This window comes from Odocoileus virginianus, chromosome 5, assembly GCF_023699985.2.
Source record: "Odocoileus virginianus isolate 20LAN1187 ecotype Illinois chromosome 5, Ovbor_1.2, whole genome shotgun sequence".
Taxonomy (NCBI): Eukaryota; Metazoa; Chordata; class Mammalia; order Artiodactyla; family Cervidae; genus Odocoileus; species Odocoileus virginianus.
Genome location: NC_069678.1, coordinates 3,642,036 through 3,655,503, shown reverse-complemented (window position 1 = coordinate 3,655,503; position 13,468 = coordinate 3,642,036). Strand labels below are relative to the sequence as shown.

Genomic DNA, 13,468 nt, shown 5'->3' with positions numbered 1-13,468 from the left:
TAAAAAGAATTCATTTGAATCAGTCTAATGAGATGGATGAAACTGGAGCCCATTATACAGAGTGAAGTAAGCCAGAAAAATAAAGAACATTACAGCATACTAACACATATATATGGAATTTATAAAGATAGTAACGATAACCCTATATGCAAAACAGAAAAAGAGACACAGATGTACAGAACAGACTTTGGGACTCTGTGGGAGAAGGCGAGGGTAGGATGTTTCAAGAGAACAGCATCAAAACATGTATATTATCAAGGGTGAAACAGATCACCAGCCCAGGTTAGATGCATGAGACAAGTGCTCAGGCCTGGTGCACTGGGAAGACCCAGAGGGATCGGGTAGAGAGGGAGGTGGGAGGGGGGATCGGGATGGGGAATACATGTAAATCCATGGCTGATTCATTCAATGTATGGCAAAAACCACTATAATATTGTAAAGTAATTAGCCTCCAACTAATAAAAATAAATGGAAAAAAAATAAATAAAATAAATTATGCTAAAAAAAAATAAAATAAAATGTGGTGCTGGAGAAGACTCTTGAGAGTCCCTTGGACTGCAAGGAGATCCAACCAGTCCATCCTGAAGGAGATCAGTCCTGAATAGTCATTGGAAGGACTGATGCTGAATCTGAAACTTCAATACTTTGGCCAACCAATGTGAAGAACTGACTTCATTGGAAAAGACCCTGATGCTGGGAAAGATTGAAGGAGGGAGAAGAAGGGGGCGACAGAGGATGAGATGGTTGGATGGCATCATCGACTCTATGGACATAAGTTTGAGTAAGCTCTGGGAGTTGGTGATGGACAGGGAAGCCTGGCGTGCTGCAGTTCATGGGGTTGCAAAGAGTCGGACAATGACTGAGTGACTGAACTGAACTGAACTGACTGACTGGGGGGCAGCCTGCAATCCACCTCTCCTGAGCTCCAACCTTTTTCCCTGAAGGCAGCCAGCCACAGAGGGCAGGGCCCCTTCAATGCAGGAGTGGAATACACCCAAGCTCTCCCTGCTGCTGCTGGTGTGCTGGAAAAAGGCTTAACAACTGCCTCCCTGGAGAAAAACTTCCCTGCTTGGTATACTTTGCACATTTGTGGCATTTGCTGATTTCTCATTGTGGCTGACTCAAGCTCTCAATGTGGTGTCACTGAATGTGGGACTGTGATGAGAGCACCCCATCAGATCTCAGGGGCTGGGTGCCAAGCCCAGAACATGCCTCCTGCAGTCTGGAGCAGGCTGCACAATCGGCCCACAGCCCCCGAAACTGGTTTACGTCACCATGGGATTTTTCACAGTGTTATCACGGCGAATGCTGTCAAGTTCATTTTTATTTCATCAAATCCAAATCTCCTCTAGCGAATTTCACTATATTTTCCAAGCATTTCTTGTACTATTACCAAGTAAGAATAATCTACTTACATTTGTTTCCAGTTCATTTCTACTCAAGCTTTGAACATATTCTTTCCTTTCTTTTTTTCAGTATAAAATACTCTTTTCTGGTCCCTACATCTGGAGGGCAGTATAATAAACTACTGAGTATTCAGAGTCAAAAAACTGATTTTCTGGCCTTGGCAGAGTCCCAGGTTTTCAATGTTGCTTGACTTTCTCTAGGTTTCAGTTTCCTCAATTGAAATGAGGGCTGTCTCAGGTGATTCCATTTTAAATCTTAAAATCTATGCAACTCTATTTATTCTTTAAGACCACCTCTCCCATAAAACTTTCCCCACTGCTTGTGTTAATCTCTTCCTACTCTGAACTTCTTTAAACTTTATTGTTTATATTAAAATTTAATTTACCACTTATAGTGGAATCACATTATTGTCTATATTAGTTCAAGTATTTCAGTATGTAGGGGTACTGGAAGAAAAGCTATGACAAACCTAGAGAGCATATTAAAAAGCAGAAACATTACTTTGCCAACAAAGGTCTGTATAGTCAAAGCTATGTTTTTTCCAGTAGTCAGGTATGGATGTGAGTGTTGAACCATAAAGAATGCTGAGTGCAAAGAATTGATGCTTTTGAACTGTGGTGTTGGAGAAGACTCTTGAGAGTCCCTTGGACTGCAAGGAGATCAAACCAGTCCATCCTAAAGGAAATCAGTCCTGGGTGTTCATTGGAAGGACTGATGCTGAAGCTGAAACTCCAATATTTTGGCCACCTGATGTGAAGAGCTGACTCAATGGAAAAGACCCTGATGCTGGGAAAGATTGAAGGTGGGAGGAGAAGGGGACGACAGAGAATGAGATGGTTGGATGGCATCACTGACTCAATGGACATGAGTTTCAGCAAGCTCCAGGAGTTGGTGAAGGACAGGGAAGCCTGGCGTGCTGCGGTCCATGGGGTCTCAGAGTCCAACATGACTGAGCGACTGAACAACAACAAAAGGGGTGATGTAGGTGCTTTTCTAGTTTCAAAACATATTTTTCCTCCTTCGCTCTCATTCTTTTGAAGCTCATGCCATCAGACTATTTTATTATTGATAACACCTATGACATCTCCAAGTAGTTGTCAATCACTGACTATCTCAAACATTCCCTTGATTCACTGCAGTTCCAACACCTTAGTCAGTCTTCCCCTTCATCTCTCTTGGTGACATCCCCAGATAACTCTGTCCTCTCTGATTTTTCCATCACCCTGTTTCTTCATCTTTTCCTCTTTTCCACCTCAGAAACTCCCATGGTCATATCTTTGCCCTTGCCAACACCATTTTACCACTTTCCAAACCTCTGTTTTAAGCTTCCCTCTCTAGATCACCATCCTCCTACTCTTAGCTTATTACTCTATCATATCTGCCAAGCAATTATTTGACCTCCTGAGAGCTCCAGTCAACAGACACTGTCACTTTAAACAATAAGTCACACCTTCTTGCTTTGCTTTCCTGTTTCTCTGGAATGGGTTTTCTATGCTCTCATTACATCCACTCCTTTGACATCACACTGGTTCACCTTCCCGATACCAAACCACAACCCACCCACCCATGTACCTGTATTCTTTCTCCTCTCTCCTGCCACTGTGGATGAGGTGACCCTACTCATATCCAAGGTAAACTCTGCCATTCAGTTCAGTTTAGTTCAGTTCATTCACCCTGTCGTGTCCGACTCTTTGTGACCGCATGGACTGCAGCATGCCAGGCCTCCCTGTCCATCGCCAACTCCTGGAGCTTACTCAAACTCATGTCCATTGAGTCGGTGATGCCATCCAACCATCTCATTCTCTGTCATCCCCTTCTCCTCCCGCCTTCAATCTTTCCCAGCATCAGGGTCTTTTCCATTGAGTCAGCTCTTCACATCAGGTGGCCAAAGTATTGGAGTTTCAGCTTCAGCATCAGTCCTTCCAATGAACACCCAGGACTGATTTCCTTTAGGATGGACTGGTTTGATCTCCTTGCAGTCCAAGGGACTCTCAAGAGTCTTCTCCAACACCACAGTTCAAAAGCATCAATTCTTTGGTGCTTAGCTTTCTTTATAGTCCAACTCTCATATCCATACATGACTACTGGAAAAACCATAGCTTTGACTCAGGGTCTGCCCCTAAGATCATGGTCTCTCACCTTTTTTAACACTTTGCTGTCCTGCAATTATGTTCCTTTCTCCTGCATCACAAGTTCTCTCTTGACGTAGAATTATCATCATTTAGCAAATCAATATGTTCTACTAGTATGTCTAATTAAAACAAATTTTTATTGGCTGTGCTGGGTCTTAGTTGCAGCACACAGAATCTTCACTACCACATATGGGATCTTTAGTTGAGGCAAGTAAACTCTTAGTTGTGGCATGTGAGATCTGGCTCCCTGACCAGGGTTCACACCTGAGACCGCTGCACTGGGAACATGGAGTCTTAGCCACTGGACCACCAGGGAAGTCCCTACTATGTCTAATTTAAAACAAAACCAAAATCCTCTCACTTAGTAACACCCCTCCCTCCACCTGCAGTCTTTCTTCTTTATTTTTTCAACAAAACTCTTGGTTACAGCTATCCATTCCTGCTGCTGCTGTTGATTCCTCCTTATTCATTCTATATGTAGTGGCTCCAGTTGACTTTGGTCTTCTCTGTGCCTTGGGGTTGCTGTTGTCTAGATCACCAGTGACCATGATCATATCCAATTTCATGGTTATTTTTTATCTTACTCAACATTTCAGGGGCATTTAATATATTCAAAACACTTAGTGATTTTCACACTCCCATTTTTCACCTATTTTGCTGACTTTTTCTTCTTAGTTGCCTTTACTGGCTCCTTTGCTGCCTGATTTTACATTCTCAAGTTTGCCATAGGGCAACGGTTGTCAACGCAAGATCCTGTATCAGTGACATCAGCATCACCTGGAAACTTGTAACTACCAGTTCTCAGCCTCACAACTGGTCACATTAGTTAATCCAGGAATCCCCTTGATACTTCTTCTGTTTCAGCCCCATGTCCGATCAAGAAGCAAGCCCTGCTGGCTCTACCTCCGATAACACACACACACACACACACACACACACACACACACACACACACACACACTGGGTATATTTCCAATTAATTTGCTTCTCACCACCTCTGTCTTGAGCCCCTAGTCCAGGTCTCTGTCCACGATCACAAATATCCTCTGTTGCTTCCTCCCTGCTTCCATTTTCTCCAGTCCTCCCCTTTCCCTTCTCATGAGCCATTGTCCACACAGTTGCCAGAGGGATCTTATTAAAACATAAGCTTGTCATATAATGACCCTGCTGCTCAAAACCTTCCGGTGGGGTTTGACTACAACTCCTCTTAGAATGATAGCTTAGTAAAGAATTCACCTGCAAAGCAGGAGACCCTGGTTTGATTTCTGGGTCAGGAAGACCCTCTGAGGAAGGGATAGGCTGCCCACTCCAGTATTCCTGGGCTGCTCTTGTGGCTCAGCTGGTAAAGAATCCGCCTGCAATACGGGAGACCTGGGTTTGATCCCTGGGTTGGGAAAACCCCCTGGAGAAAGGAAAGGTGACCCACTCCAGTATTCTGGCCTGGTGAACTTCATGGACTGTATAGTCCATGGGGTCGCAAAGAGTCGGACATGACTGAGTCATTTTCCCTTTCACCTCTCAGAATAAAACTCAGAACTCCTCACGGGATCTTACTACTGCCCCTCTCTCTGACCTCATCTTCCTCTGATTGTTCCAGTGCCCATTTTCTTCCAGGTCCGTGCCTTCTTTTTATTTCTATTTCTTCTCCTCTAAGGGCCTTCATGTTTGCTGTTCCCACTACCTGGAATATTCCTTTCCCTCATTCTTTGCATGGCTGCCTCCCTCTTGCCTCTGTTGTCTCAGCTCAAATGTCCCTTCACAGGAGGGCCTTCTAACCCTCTGAATGGTATCTCTCTCCTCAGATACTCACCATACGTTATACTGTTACATTATGTGACACCACTTAATACCATCTGAACTTATTTGTTTACTTATTGTCTAGGTCTGCTCATAGTATGTTCAGCTGCATAGGACGTTGGCTTCTTAATTGCTGTATTCCCATGCCTAAAACAGTGCCTGACATTCAGTAAGTGAAGTGAAAGTCACTCAGTCATGTTTGACTCTTTGCCAGTCCATGGACAGTGGCCTGCCAGTCTCCTCTGTCCATGGTATTCTCCAGGCAAGAATACTGGAGTGGGCTGCCATTCCTGTCTCCAGGGGGCAATGAGTAAGTCACCTCCTAAATGAACAAACCTCACAGGAGACATAAGATTAGAATCAGGAAAGCAAAAGGGCTTGCATAAAGAAAATCTCTTAGTTCTGACTCATAAATGAAACAAGATGTTGCTTCTGTAAGAGGTAACTAAGACCCATCAACGGATCCTCTCCTCATTTTGAAAATGGAACATGCCCACAGGAATCAGGGAGTGCAAATTTATCTAGACAATTTAAATTATCCTTCCTTCCTTTCCTTTCTCCTTCCCTCTCTTTCTCCCTTCCTTTCTTTCTTTCCCAATCATATTTAGTTCAGCTGGCTTCAGTTAAATCAGTGTAACATGACTCCACAGGAACTAGAAACTATTCTGTGGTATTCCACACTTGAGTTTCTGCTACCCCAATAAGATGACACGCTGTATAAGACAGATGTTTCTCTTCCAGCACCTGTAGGCCAAAGAAGTATTGAAATCATAGGTAAATCTAAGTCCAACTACCAAGCCACTCATGGCTCAACGAAGCTACTGGGTTCCTGACTTTCAGTCAATTACACAAACTCTTAGAACCATGAGGCATAAAATAATAAATGAATCAAAATAAATTGGAGAAATAAAATAATGAATCTCAAAAATGTGTCATTTCTTTCCTTCAGTCTGGGACTTGTAGTCATTCTCAAAATATTTTTTGAGATACTCTGATGTGCTTAGAAGTCTTACAAAGTCCTGCAGGTTCACAATCCATGACACACTAGGATTTTTTCTGTAACTGCCAACCATGCCCTGAGGGCCATCTCCTGTACTCCAAAAAGACATGATGTTCAGTTTTTTTTTTTTTTTTTTAATTTTTATTAGTTGGAGGCTAATTACTTTACATCATTACAGTAGTTTTTGTTATACATTGATATGAATTAGCCATGGATTTACATGTATTCCCCATCCCTGATGTTCAGTTTTGAGAAGCAATGAGATAAAGCAATAGACTGTCATACCTTTGGTAGTTACTGTTAAGTTTTCAGTTTGCTTTTGGCTAGCAGGTTCCTTGGTATCCTCAAAGTTCTCTGATTTTGAAACACTAAATATATCTGAGGATTCCTGTTTTGACACTTTATTTTTCTGGGAATCTGAAATAAAAAACCCAAACAAATAATTTAAAGTGATATTTTGGACAATGATACAATGACTACTAATGTGTGTATTACAATGAACAAAGTGCTTTCCCCCCAACCTCTTTAGAGAGTAAATGGAAGCAAGCCATTAAGAGCCAGGATTTTTCATTATATGATACAATGTTTGCCATTAACAAACAGGACAGTATCTGTAAGACTCACTCCCAAGGAGCTAGCTGGTTCTTTCTGGGCCTTATGACCAGAGAGCAGTTGTTATCTTGGGTTATGAAACAGAGACCAGGTAATTTAACCTACTTTTACGTGGCAAGAGTAACTGAATTGTCATTTCTTTTTTAAAAAAATTTCCAATCTTAAGTCCATTTATTACTCTGAAAATGTAGCTCTGTATTAAAATGTGCTCTAAGACATCAGTGCAATATGAAACAAATTTTAAATATATACATTTCAAGGACTGAGGATGCAAATACATTTCAACTTATGTGTGTGCCAACCCTAGTTAAATGGTGGCAACTACCTGAAGGACCATGCTGAAAAAGATTGTGTCCTTGGCCCCCTTTCAATGGAAAGATAGGCTTGACTGGTTGGTGTCATCTGCCCAGGGTGCCTTTATCCCTGACTGGGCTCCATCACATCTATGAGTCCTTGTTCCAGCCTTAATCTTTGCTTTGCAAATGCTGCAGTAATTAGGTATTTTCCTTGGCTGTCCTCATTCCAGGCAGCTGAGCTCATGGTATTGCATTGTACAGCAGAAGATCCCTCTGTTTGGTTATTTTAACAACCCAGTTTATTCAAGAGAAGAACTAAATTTCATTTCATCCCTAAATTCTTCAACGTGTATCTCCTGAAATGAAGACATGTCCACTACATGTTTACAACACCATCACCATACCCAAGAAAGCTTACAGAAATCCCACAATAGCCTTTCATACAGTCCCTAAATCAGACTCAACTAATTGCTCCAAAATATCTTCCATAGCTGTTTCTTTCTCAATCCAGCATCTAATATGTATGTATTACAGGCAGTTTTCAGGTCTCCTTTGTCTTTTAATATAGAACAATCACCTCATCTTTTAACAGTTTTAAAATGACATTGACTTCTTTGAAGAGTTCGTCAGTTGTCTTATAAAATGTCTACATTCTGGATTTCTTGGCTTTTTTCCTTTTGATGAAATTCTGGTTAAAGATTTTTGGCAAGAATTCTACACAGGTCCTAGGAACTCTGTATTGTGCTATATGAGAAAACACTTAATGCTAGGTGGTCTTGCAATCGGTAGGAGCTTGATCACCTGATTAAGGTTGAAATGCCATCTTTCTCCATTAATTCACCTTATAATTAGTAGGCAATATGCAAGGTGATATTTTGAGACCTCATGAACGCCCCATTCTTCTACAACCTTTCAATACTCCCATGATTTTTATATTTAGTCAGGTCTTCTTAATACTTTCAGGCAAATTTTAAGCATACCGGATGATAACTAAATTTTATTTATAGCTTAGCTTCCTCATATAACTCAGCCAAACCTGTAATACACAGGTCACAGTGGGTTCTATCATTAGCTATTACTGAGACAAAAAGTGGTAGGAAACTGGCTATGTTCTACATGAACAGGAATAAGAGCTATGTGAACACACACCTGGAGGAAGACTGGATGTATCTTGAACGGCTTCTTTGCTTGCATCCTCGTCTTTCTTTGCAAAAGGAGGCAAGTTTTTGGAAAGGGTGTCCAGATAATTAAACTTAAAGGAAAAACCAAAGACTTATTTTAGACTTAACTCATGGCCGAAAGGCAACTGCTACAAGCACACTGAGTTGGTGAGCGGTGATTAAAGCATGTTTTTTAAGGCCCTGGGAAAAAGGTTTGTAAACTACAAGTTTTTCAAGAGGGTAACTTAATTCTAGATTTTGTTCCCCATGATTTCCCGTATTTTCTTGTCAGACCACCTGTGGTAAATGATAGCATTTGGAATTTTCACAGAAGCACAGGGAGTTCTGAGCAGATGACAATACTCCTTTTGCTTTAGAGTTTCAAGATTTCATAGAAGAGGTGAGGCATATTCTCCTTCCACAGACTTCACAGAACTCATAATCTCCTAGTGTTGCCTCAGCAGCTGATGAGTGAGGACATTTTAATAGATAAAAATTTCAAAATGGGATTTATCGGAGAGTAATCATCAATAGGGAGAATTCAGTCCCCCAAAATGGCTTAAAATAGAGGTGGGAGAATGTAATTAATAGCGCTAATGCAAGGCAGGGAGGTGGAGCTATAGTAATACATTGGCAAAGAACTTCCTGCTCATATGCTTGTGAAAACATGGACTTGAAGAGTATGGGCTAGTCAGTTGGGTTGATGGTTGAAGCAGGGAAGAAACAGAATCACGAGAGGTAGGTTAAATTAATAGCATAGGCGTTGTATCAATTCTTATGAGGACTCATTCAATTACATTCAATTACCTGAGACTGATAAAGCTGGCTCAGTTCAGATTTGAAGTAGGGCGATATTACTTTGCTCCTAATTTCCTTTAGATAGTTCTGTGTTTTTTCAATTTCCTTCCTGGTAGATATTTCCATAATGATGCAAAAGATGACAAAGAATATTTTAAAATGTTATTTGCTTGTGTTTCAGCTCTAAATCCCACAGAAAATGCAGATCCCTAACAGTAAAACTGATAAGAATTAACTCAGGCATTTTTTTTTTTCTGTCAAATTGTTTTAGTTCATTTTCTGCTTCTTCTAGAATCAGTCACATTTCCTACATTGGAAATTAGACTTTCATGTAAGCTAGGAAATGATGACACCAGCTTGTAGTTTGGTTTTACAGTTGATCTCAGAAGGCTACAAACCACATGTTGACCTTTTTGCCTGTCTTTCCAGTTCTCTGAAGTTTAATTGATAGTTAAATTCTACTGATTTCCAAAATTTCAGTAGCAGTGGTAATATACACAGAAACTTGGGGAATGAATGGCTTATGAATAATAAGATTAATGATCACAAAGTAAAATAAAAACAATCACAATAATCCTGCTGGCCATCTTTCAAATACTAGAACCTGTATTGGGGGGAAGGGAATGGTCTAACTACAAAAGCTAAAAAGTATACTTCCCAGCCTTCCTTAAATATACAGATAGCCAGTAAGACGCAAACTGAAGTCTCTGGGTAGGACTTCAGAAAGCTTTCAGAGAGGTCTCAGTTGGAAGGTTTTCCCTTTGTCCTTGCCTCAACTCTTCTCCTACTATTTAGAATATGAATGAAATGGCTATAGTTGCAGCAGTCATCTTGCAACTATGAAGCAAACTTGAGGATGGAAATCATGTGCCAAGAATGATGAAACAGAAAAAAGAAAAGAATCTTAGTTCCTGATGGTATTGTGGCACTGCTTGCCAGGGATTACCCACCTCTGACTTCTTTTACCTTAGGAAAAATAAACTTATTTCTTGTAAAAGTACTGATTGGGTGGTTATTTGTAAATGTAGCTGAACCTAACCCCATCTGAAATAATTTTCATTTTTCAGAGCTTATTGCATGCCAGGAAAACTTTGCAAAGTACTGTACATTTACATTTTATTTGTCAAAAAAATCAAGGCATATAGAAGTTAAATGTGCATGTAAGTTTTAGCTGCTAGGTTGTATCTAACTTTTATTGCAACCCCATGCACTGTTGTCTGCCAGGCTCCTCTGTCCATGGAATTTCCCAGGCAAGAATACTGGAGTGCTGCCATTTCCTTCTCTAGGGAATCTTCCCAACCCAGGGATAGAACCCAGGTCTCCTGTACTGTAGGCAGATTCTTTATCACTGACCCATCAGGGAAGCCTGCATAGAAGTTAAGTAACCTACCCTAAATCATGTCACCAGTAAGAGGTGAAGTCTGAATTAAAACCCAGGGGGTATGCCATTAAGCCAGTGATCTTGATTAGTGCCCATGCAAGTCAGCTGTTAGTGAACTAACAGAGGTCTTAGACAATAGGCAGTCTAATCATCCTCATTTTATAGATAAGCAAATTGAAATCCTGAAGTCAATTTTACTGAAGTAAAACAGCCAGCTGGCATCATACAATCTGCAGATAATCAAATGGAAGACCTTAGTCCAGATAATCAAATGGAAGGTCTGATTCTAGGTCTGCTGCCTTTAAGACTAGTGCTTTTTCTCTTATACTAGATGGCCTCTCTAGAAATACTGGCTGAATGGAAATTGTCTTATTAAACAACTTGAATTTCTCTTTAAATCTCTACTGCCTCAATGGATTCATTCATCAATCTATGGCAGTCTAGCTACTGCTTACCACTCTCTTAAAACTGTTCTCACAAAAGAAATCAATAAACCTTCCAACTGATAAGCCCCAATTCCTCTTTTCATTTTCCTTTCCAATTCTTCCACAGCATCTGTCATTTGTTGACCACCTCCTATATCCTGGAAACTTTCTCCTTCCTTCACCCTCATCTCCCATCCATTTTCCATGTTGTTAGCCCTTCTCTTTTCTAGGACACGTATCTAATTCCATGTTGCACCTTCTTCAAAAACGTTTGTTGGCTTACCATTACCTAGCTATGGGTTAAAATAAAAAGTGTTAAATATTTCAAAAAAATTTAAATGTGAATGGATAATGCATACACGTGTACATAAGTAGAAAAGACTACATAATGGAAAGGAAGTTCATCTTACACTGTCCCCTAACCTCTCAAACTCCTTCCCCACAGACTCTGTCACCAGGCTCTTGGAAATCCTTTCAGGGATATTCTATAGGACAGTATATATCTTCCAGTTTTATAGGGGGGTGGCCCATGAGACCTAAGGTCTTATCTCACCACTTCTCCAACACATTCCACAACCCAGACATTTTTATTAAGAAGCATATTCATCCTGGGAGCCATTCTGGAGAGCAGCCATGCAAATGTGTACAATGGCACAATATGTACTACTGTATACCCAATACATATATCTGGCTTCCTTTCTTTAGGACGAGAGGGCTGGGGTTTAAGACTGAAAGGCAACCAGCACGCATAGTGCTTAGAGCACATTTCTCATGTGCATTATAAGAACCCTTGCGAGTTTATGACTATGCTCTGCATTAAGTTCTAGAATATTTATCAATATAGTAGAATTACCAAAGCACAGGGAATACATGAGAGCTTTCTTGCTTATGACAGAGAGAGGATCTACCTAATGCTCAAATGGGTTTCCTCAAAGGATTACAACATCATTGCACAAACAATGAAAGACCATTGGGCAGAAATGTGTTAGCAGAGATTTTAAGAACAGTGGGAGCCTGGATGGTAGGACCCTGCAAGCCATCCCATCCTAGAATTCCATGACTCCACAGAGCTGGGCCTTTCACATGCTCATGCAGACTTCAGGAGAGAATTACCTCTTTTCAGCTAACTTTTCTTTCCAGTGCTTTGTTGTCTCTGTGTGCCTGTATAAAAGGAAAGGAAAAATACCATGAAAAAGGGCAATGCTCTCAGCTTACAGACAATAGAAGAAAAACTACCCTTGCAGGATAAATTGTTGACAGCGTGGAAGATGAAAGGCTAAGAATTCCTAGATATTGTCACCCTCAGTATTATACTCTTATCTCCCCATTTCCTCCTCATTTCCATAGTACTGGTTGGAACACATTGTTGGATCAGCTTACCTCAATTTCTTTTCAAGGAAATCTGTCTCAAAGGTTTCTGGTGGACATTCTGTAGCATTAGCCAAAGACTGCTTAAATAAATCAGCTAGGTGGGCTGCAACTTTAAAAATAGATGGATTTAACTTTTATCCTCACTTCTTGACAGCACAACACACAACCAACACTCACTCATCTGAGATGTTTTCTAAGAGCCTATATTTAGCTTCTCAAGTGTTTACTAGAATTTCCATGGCCAAGTTATAATATCACAGGAAACGAGGTAGCTCTATGAAATATCCCTCTAGAAAACACACATCTTAGAATCAAAATGTAAAATGTGACAAACTCTTCATCTGTCCCACATCAACAGGGGAATCAGTGTTCTACCTGAGTTTCTTCACATCTGGAGCACCAAAACTCCCCCAACTTAAATATCTTACTGAATTTGTTTTTTTTAAAAGATATCTTAGGGTCTGAACCCAAGAATATGAATACAATATGATGGTTGTTTGATAATTTGGGCAGTGATTCTCAGAGGTTATTCCACAACATGGTCTCAGCAAGATGTTAACAGGAGATTAAAAAAAGAAAGGAAGGTTCCATATCCCATGGTTTTATGAGTTTAGGAAATACTGATTTATACAAGGTTAAATATGTTTCATTACTTTAGGACTTTTCTGAACCCTTAATTAGTTCATGTACCTTGTGGCTAAGAAAATAAGGCGTTATGCAGCAGTATCCAAACTTATTTTATCATAAAAATCATTTTCTCTGGGACCATGTCATAGACTAGTGCTTTAGGAAGTACTTTGGGAACCAATGACTTAGGATCACCACTATTAATGTGTCAGGGCAGCTGTAAATATGCAAGACTGTTGATTCCTGCATTTGTTTTTCTGTTTGAAAAATACATTTGGTTCATCCTTCACTAATGGGCAACTGGTGCATTTACCTATTCACTGATTGTTCCCTCACACCAGAGGTTAAAAATTCAAATGCTACAATGTAGGGTTACCAGTGTAGGACATCTAGTCAAATTTGAATTTCAGAGACGCAATAACAGTTTTTTTTTAGGATAAGCGTGCTCCTTGTTATTTTGGA

The 13,468-nt window shown here is 40.4% G+C and overlaps 1 protein-coding gene across 3 annotated transcripts in view; it reads right to left on the bottom strand.

Annotated features, from left to right (window-relative positions):
• The window catches only part of SPAG17 (sperm associated antigen 17), a 250,171-nt gene that overhangs the window by 31,201 nt on the left and 205,502 nt on the right, over positions 1-13,468 (bottom strand). For all 3 annotated transcript variants that reach the window (XM_070467229.1, XM_070467228.1, XM_070467230.1), the window contains exons 39-43: positions 12,389-12,488; positions 12,122-12,169; positions 9,212-9,311; positions 8,394-8,496; positions 6,622-6,753 (exon numbers count right to left, since the gene is read on the bottom strand). In XM_070467229.1, coding sequence (XP_070323330.1) covers positions 6,622-6,753; positions 8,394-8,496; positions 9,212-9,311; positions 12,122-12,169; positions 12,389-12,488 — 483 coding nt within the window. The remainder of the gene's footprint in view (positions 1-6,621; positions 6,754-8,393; positions 8,497-9,211; positions 9,312-12,121; positions 12,170-12,388; positions 12,489-13,468) is intronic.